General features: G+C 57.0%; 1 protein-coding gene and 1 long non-coding RNA gene across 3 annotated transcripts in view; one reads left to right on the top strand and one right to left on the bottom strand.

Moving 5' to 3' along the window:
• LOC114010067 (uncharacterized) overlaps positions 1-6412 on the top strand; it is a 6627-nt gene extending 215 nt beyond the window's left edge. Inside the window, exons 2-3 of one of the 2 annotated variants that reach the window (XR_003551455.1) lie at positions 164-249; positions 4107-6412. This is a non-coding gene — a long non-coding RNA (uncharacterized LOC114010067). The remainder of the gene's footprint in view (positions 1-163; positions 250-4106) is intronic. The other variant, XR_003551456.1, reaches the window with a different exon arrangement.
• A 79-nt stretch (positions 6413-6491) lies between these two features.
• Positions 6492-7726, bottom strand: part of RBSN (rabenosyn, RAB effector) — a gene marked incomplete in the record, with an annotated part of 45055 nt that continues 43820 nt past the window's right edge. Inside the window, 1 exon segment of the mRNA XM_014592472.2 lies at positions 6492-7551. Coding sequence (XP_014447958.1) covers positions 6671-7551 — 881 coding nt within the window.

Raw genomic sequence — 7726 nt, 5'->3', positions numbered from 1 at the left:
GGCGCGCGCCGCGGAGCGGCCTGGGACTTGGAGTCCTGGCCCGCGGCCCTTGGCGGCTTCGGGCGAGAGCTGACACCGTCCTCCCGCGAGGCTTAGCGAGTCCACCGCCCACCGCTGGGAATTCGTGGGCCCTGAGTTCGGGTCCTAACTTTCCTCTCTTAAGGGCTCCAGTTTCAAAATGAAGAGTTTAAACTGCACGATCTCTAACACTGGCCAGAAAACAAATCGAGCTGCACAAGGACAAGGAAGGTTTGGCAATTACCATCCCTACTTCAGCCACTGAACACCGCGACCTCATTTCCTCATAAACCAGTGTGGACGAGGACGCATTTCTCAAGTGCTCTTATTGATCTGGGAAAGGGTTTTTTTTTTTTTTGGGGGGGGGGGTTTTGGTTTTGGGGATGGCGGCGCCCCAGACAGAGACAGAGAGACAGAAAGCGAGAAATCACCCCCCAAGGGGATGGCCACGCTGCAATCCCTTCTCCTCCATTCTCCTCTCGGGATCTTGGGCACGCACCCACAAACGCCCGGAGTGAGTTTAAGCCACCAGGTCCGGGACTCGAACCACGGTCTACTACGTGAGAGTCCAGCGACATAGCCACGACGCTAACTGCTGGTCCCATCTGGAAAAGTTTTGTTTTTGATTGAGAGATTTTTGCTATAGGGCACTACACTCACTGGAGAGACAGAGAGACAGAAAAGGAGAAATCCCCCAGGGGTAGGGGGCATGGCCACGCTGCAATCCCTTCCCCTCTATTCTCCTCCTGAGATTTTGGGCATGCACGCACACGCACTTGGCGTGAGTTTCCAACAGCCGGGTCCGAGACTTGAACCACAGACAGCCATGTGGGAGTCCAGTGACGAAGTGACTATTCCGCCACCTGCTGGGCCTTTGTGTTTTATTCTTAACATTTCCTGTAGTTCCTTTATCTGTTACATGAACTCTTGTGTACTTTACCTGTGAGACCCTTATATTAATCAGTTATTTTAGATTTCCTGCCTGGTCGCTGCAACTTCTGCGTGTAGTTCCCATGTTTGTTTCCTCTCATGGGGTTGATACTTCCTCTTGCCTTGTGGCATGCCTTGGAGTTTTTATTTTTATTTAGTGAAGATGAGTCCACCTCAGCCGAGTTGAGCAATAGGAAGTGAGGGAGACAGGCCTCTGCGGGCAAAGTGTTCATCTGGTGCGGGGCTGAGCTGTAGCTATGGGTACCCAGCACTCATTTTTTCTAGCGTCTGGTTTTGTCTCCCTGCTTGACTTTGGGCTTCCCTAGATAACCCAACTCAGAGTAACCCACTGTCACCCTCCTGGAGCCCTGGTGGTATGGGGGAAGGGTGCAGAGGAGGAGCATTCCATGACGAGAAATCAGAAATCGCAGTATTTTAGGAGGCCTGAGTCCTTGGGCTGTGACCTTCGCAGGTGTTCAAGCCCCCTCCTCCCTCCTCCCATCAGACAGGAAAGTTCAGAGACTGCAGTGGGATTAACGCCCTTCCCCAGAGGGGATAAGGCTCTAGCAAAATCTTTTCCCCTGGAGAACTGGCCTCGGTTATAGGGAAGGCTGAGTTTATTTTACCAAGATATCGTTCCCCTTCCTCTGCCAGAGGCACCAGCGACTCTTCTTAGCTCTTCACCGTGAGAAGCGAGTGGGGTTCCTGGAGGTAAAGCCCACGGAAGTGTGTGGAGGGGAGGCGGCTGTTCCTCACTCCATGCTGGCTCGCACGCGGCCTCCAGCATTTCGTCACAGCTATCCAAGTGTCCCCCTGGCCGTGGGTGGCGTCCATGCCAGGCAGGCAGACCTCGGCCGACTCTGTACTCCTCTCCCCAGATTCGATGGCCGTTTGCCCTGCACACTCAGCTCTCTATTCAGTTTGTCCAACTATTTCTTTGTGCAAAGATAGGAATGACAGTTTCCAAACGCAACTTTTAAGTATCTAAATTGAAACCAGAAACGCTTCCTGAGGTCCTTTCAAACTACTTACATGAGAGGCTACCCTAGTTTCAGGCAGAGGAGCTTTTGATCCAGGAGTCCAAGTGAGTTAGGACCAGCAGATGGCATAATGGTGTTACATCGCTGGAATCCCACGTAGCCCACTGCAGTTCGAGTCCTGGACCCAGCAGCTTAAACTCACACCGGGTGCACGAGCGTGTGCCCAAGCTCTCAAGTGCAGAATGGAAGGATTGCGGCATGGCAGTCCCCCCTGCGGGGGTGATTTCTCATTTTCTGTTTCTGTCTCTCCAGTAAGTACATGTGCCCTATCGTGAAAAATCTCTCCAAATGGGAACCAGCAGTTAGCGTAATGGCTATGTCGCTGGACTCCCACGGAGTTGACCGCGGTTCGCGGCCTGGACCCAGTGGCTTAAACTCACGCCGAGCGCATGTGCGTGCGTGCCTAAGATCCCGAGAGGAGAATGGAGGAGAAGGGATTGCGGAGTGGCCATCCCCCCTGGTTGGTGATTTCTCGCTTTCTGTCTCTGTCTCTTTCTCTGTCTGGCAAGCACACGCCCCCTATAGCAAAAATCTCTCCAAATGGGAACCAGCAGTTAGCGTAATGGCTATGTCGCTGGACTCCCACGGAGTTGACCGCGGTTCGCGGCCTGGACCCAGTGGCTTAAACTCACGCCGAGCGCATGTGCGTGCGTGCCTAAGATCCCGAGAGGAGAATGGAGGAGAAGGGATTGCGGAGTGGCCATCCCCCCTGGTTGGTGATTTCTCGCTTTCTGTCTCTGTCTCTTTCTCTGTCTGGCAAGCACACGCCCCCTATAGCAAAAATCTCTCCAAATGGGAACCAGCAGTTAGCGTAATGGCTATGTCGCTGGACTCCCACGGAGTTGACCGCGGTTCGCGGCCTGGACCCAGTGGCTTAAACTCACGCCGAGCGCATGTGCGTGCGTGCCTAAGATCCCGAGAGGAGAATGGAGGAGAAGGGATTGCGGAGTGGCCATCCCCCCTGGTTGGTGATTTCTCGCTTTCTGTCTCTGTCTCTTTCTCTGTCTGGCAAGCACACGCCCCCTATAGCAAAAATCTCTCCAAATGGGAACCAGCAGTTAGCGTAATGGCTATGTCGCTGGACTCCCACGGAGTTGACCGCGGTTCGCGGCCTGGACCCAGTGGCTTAAACTCACGCCGAGCGCATGTGCGTGCGTGCCTAAGATCCCGAGAGGAGAATGGAGGAGAAGGGATTGCGGAGTGGCCATCCCCCCTGGTTGGTGATTTCTCGCTTTCTGTCTCTGTCTCTTTCTCTGTCTGGCAAGCACACGCCCCCTATAGCAAAAATCTCTCCAAATGGGAACCAGCAGTTAGCGTAATGGCTATGTCGCTGGACTCCCACGGAGTTGACCGCGGTTCGCGGCCTGGACCCAGTGGCTTAAACTCACGCCGAGCGCATGTGCGTGCGTGCCTAAGATCCCGAGAGGAGAATGGAGGAGAAGGGATTGCGGAGTGGCCATCCCCCCTGGTTGGTGATTTCTCGCTTTCTGTCTCTGTCTCTTTCTCTGTCTGGCAAGCACACGCCCCCTATAGCAAAAATCTCTCCAAAAAAAAAAAAAAATCTCTCCAAAAAAAAAAAAAAAAATCTCTCCAAATAAGAAAAAGAGAAGGATGGGTAAAACCCCAACCTGCCCTGCCCTGCCCACCCATCCAGAGGTGGGGTGTGCAGTCAGACACTGGGGTTCCGGTGAAGGTTAAGTAAGGTAATCCATGTGTAATACCTGGCACTCGGTCTGGCCCACAGCGAGCACTAAAGAAAAGGGGGCTTCAGCAAGGTCATAAAAAGATCCGATTAGATCTTTGTTTTGGTACAGCAAGACCCTGACATCGTTTTTTTCATAAACTTTTTGAAGATACTTGATATCATCCCCTCCTTGTTGAATAATCTGCACAGGCCCAGGTAACTGGAGTAACAGCACAACTAGGGCCTGGATTTATCCTGCCCAAAGCCCAGTGACCTCGGCTCTTCCTGAGGCCCTAGCCAGCCAGGAACTTAGGAGCTACGACTACCATTTGATAATCGGATGGCCAACAGGAGGAGGGAGGGTGCCCGGAGCTGTCACATGACACGTACACAGACACGCACCAGTAACATGTTACTTTATTTTTTTAAAAAAGGTTCCAATACAAGGCCCCAGAGTTAGTGCATGCACATCAATGACCCTCAAACGGACAGCCATTGTCACATGCCTAGCACAGCCTGCCTGTAACTGCAGAGACCGGCTTCTCGAGTGGCGTTTTACCACCGGACTAGCCCACCGTCCACCCTACCACATGGCTCAGGGCGACAGGGACGTGCATGTGAGGATGTGGACAGCAAAGACGCTTGGAGTCGCAAGCACAGGAAGCTCCCTTAGTGTCTTGGACGGGGAAATACAATCGAAGCCTAAAGGGAAACGCCACCTTCGTGTGAGCCCGGTGCCCCGCGGTCTTTCCCAAGGACGATCGCGGTCTGTCTCTGGAGTGGGCCAACGCCATGTCGGGACCTCACTCTGCTGCTGACCCAGGCTGTTCCCCTTGAAGGACTGCAGGGAGGGTGAGGCGTCCACCTGAGGTAAGAACGTGAGGCCACTGTCACGATGCTCGGGCCGGTCTGTCCTTGCTGTCAGCCCAACGTCGTCCTGATCCTGGGAGACAGCCAGCTGCGGGGAGGGGCCCTAATTCTTCTCGTGTCCCTTGCAGGTTCACAGGACATGGCCACGGGAGGTTACACGGAAGAATTCATGGAAGAATACCGTCATGGAAGAGCTCCGCCAAGCCAGAGGGATTTGCTTTTAGTTTGGTTTAGTATATTCGAGGTGGGTTGTTTTAAATAGTTTTTAAGTGTTTCTTGTTGGTTACTTACAGAGCGCTACCTGGGGTTGATTTCAGGGCTGGGGCTCGTTTAGTGGATGAGCCCTAACTGAAATCCTCCTCCGTCGGAGACTCGCTCCCCTAAGAAAGTGCTCCGGCTGGCCAGCAGCGCTCGGCCTCTGGAACCACCCGCTCCCGCTCCCGGGAGGAAGGGCAGACCGAGCAGGGAAGGCCGCGCTGCCCAGCCACAAAGCCCCAGAGACTGCACGCCGGGCACGGCCCCCAGGGAGGAAAGGAGGCTGGCCGCAGGCGACAGCTGAGATGCCGTGAGGGGCTGACACGCTGCCCCAAGCCCTGTGTTTGTGAACAGAACCCGAACGTGGGTCCTCTCCCGCCCCAGTTCCCACACCCTGCCCAGGAACTTTCCATTTGGCCAAAAGCCCCAGCGGGTGCTAAGGACATGTGACTAGTGTTGACAGTGCAGATTCTTTTTACACCGAGAGAATTCAGACATTCCCATTATCAAGAGGGGTCTCCACTAGAAAGTGACATCGACTTTGGCCCTCAGACCCGTCACCAGCGAAAGTACGACCCCCGTTACAAAGCTGTGTAAAGTGACGAGGGGTCCGTTATTGTGCGATAATTAATGCGCATGACTGCAGGCTCTGCCCGGAGCTCGACACGCCTGCTTACCGTGTCAGATGTCAGCGGAGGGAGACGCTCCTGAAAATCAAAGCACCGAAGCTAAAGCAGCGGCCTCCCTTCTGCCCTTGGCCGGTGCAGAGTTCCAGCGCCGCGGTCCCATCAGGGAGGTCCTGGGGCGTGCCTTTTCCAACAGTGCAGTCCTTTCATCCCAAACGCAGGTAAGAAAAGATCTCCCAGGGCCCCGTGGTGGGACGGGATGAACCCACACAGGAAGAAGCAGATGCAACGGCCCTGGGCATGACTGTCTCTGACTCAAGGAAGCTTCCCCTCCCGACGCTGTTCCACACGGACTCCCGGTCCCCAGTTCCTAAGTCACCGCCTCAGCGCTCCTCCATGGCCCCGGCAGTCACTTTGTCAACGCTCGGAGAGAGTGGCTCCCCGGACAGACAACTGTTCCATCCCAACGACGCCTGGGTAGAAACCCCTCCTCCCAAATACTCCTAATATCCACCAGCTACCCCTAAATAGCTCGGGATCGAATTCAGATGTGCCCCTGCACTGGGAGCGTAGCTTCCTGGCAGAGACGAGCACGATCTTAAACTCGGACGGAACCAGAGGGAGCCGTGCTGGGAAGCCTCCCCCAGGCCCTCTCCCAGAAAGAGGTGCCGGGCTGTCCTGGGGCTGCGCCCCACCTCTAGTACCTCCCCCTGCACTGCACAGGTGGGAGGCAGCACGGGGGAGGAAGCCCCAGGGGAGAGGGCACCCACGGCTAACGGGGACGGCCTCCCACCAGGGCAGGGGCAGGGGGCTCCAGCCGTCTGCTTTGGCTACAGGGAGGGCCCTACACAAGGCTGCCCGTAACAGGGCACGGCGAGCCGAGCCTGGGAGTAGCAGATGGGCCCAAGAGGAGCATGGCGGCATCTCTTCCCTGGGCCCAGCGGAGATGTACTGAGTTATAGCTAAGGAATAAAAGTGTGATATCCCTTTGAAAGGGGAAAGCCCCAAATTAAAAAAAAAAAAAAAAAACCCAAACCAAAACAAGTAACAGCCCGCAGGAAGAGCAGCGGAAGAGCAGCGGGTGAGGAATGCTGGCTCTTCTGCCCAGTCCCTGTCTCACTGTGGACTGTGTGGGCCGCTCCCAGTGCCCAGCACCACACAGGCTCCTGCCCTCGCCCCAGGCTCCCTCCCCGGGGCACGCCTGCCCTGCCATCCTGCTCGGCTGCCCCGCACGGCCCTGCCCCCCGTCAGTCAGCACCCCCCTTCTGCCGGGCCAAGGTGCGCTTCAGCTCCCGCAGGTTCTCCGTCAGCACCTCCACCTCGTCCAGGCGGCCGCACTGCTTGGCGTCGAAGATGTAGGCCTTGATGTTGTCGATCTGCTGCAGGAGCAGCTCCTCCTCGATGGGCTCCTCCGCCTCCGGCCCACTGTCACTGTCCGTCTCGAAGGGGTTGGTACAGACGGCTTTCACGAAGGGGTTGCCGGGAACAGGGGGGCTGGAAGGACTCTGGTGGGGGTGCTCTTCTTCCTCGTCGAAGGGGTTCGGTGGAGGACTGTCTGGATCAGTGAAAGGGTTCCCTGGCACCTCTTCCTCCTCTTCCTCAAAGGGATTGTACTCTCTGGGGACTCGGGTGGACAGGCCGAAGGACGCCTCTGCCGGAGGGCTGGTAGGGCCCGCGTCTAGGGGGCTGGGGAGCTCGTCCTCGTCAAAGGGGTTGAGGGAGGACACCTCATTCTGCTGTGACACAGAGCTCTGGGGGAAGTGCTCCTGGCCCAGGGCCAGGCGCCCAGCCCACACTCGGATGGGCTCTGCGGCGGAGCCGGGCGAAGGATTGTGGGAAGCCACGTCGCCCCGAGCTGGGGAAGGGCCAAGGTCCAAAGCATAGGCGAGGTGGCCGCGAGGCTCTCTGCTGGGCTCCAGCTGGAAAGGGCTGACTTCTCTGAAGTCCAGGGACCGCGTCCGCGTGTGCAGGGAGGCCGCCTGCAGCTGCTCCTGCTCGCGCTCCCACTCCCGGGCCCAGAGCATCTGCAGCTGCTCCCGCTGCAGGTCCTCCTCCTCGGCCTGCCTCCGCGACAGCTCCACGGCCCTCTCCGTCTGCTGCTGGTCGTACTCGTCCTGCAGCTGCCGCATAAGTAGGTGAGGTTGTGACTCTGATGCAGGAGCGGGTCTGAGTCCTCACTCTGGGCCTGCCCCTCTGACAGGGGGAGCCAGCCCTCGGCCTTGCTCACGGGGGCAGGGCCCCTGCAAAGAGATGCCAGCTCTCCGTTGGTGGCACGAGAGGCCAGGCCACTCTGCCGCTCCCCC

The sequence above is a fragment of the Tupaia chinensis genome, unplaced genomic scaffold (assembly GCF_000334495.1).
Source record: "Tupaia chinensis unplaced genomic scaffold, TupChi_1.0 Scaffold000704_1, whole genome shotgun sequence".
In the NCBI taxonomy this organism is placed as follows: Eukaryota; Metazoa; Chordata; class Mammalia; order Scandentia; family Tupaiidae; genus Tupaia; species Tupaia belangeri.
The sequence above is the reverse complement of the archived record's forward strand: the minus strand, read 5'-3'. Positions and strand labels throughout refer to the sequence as shown.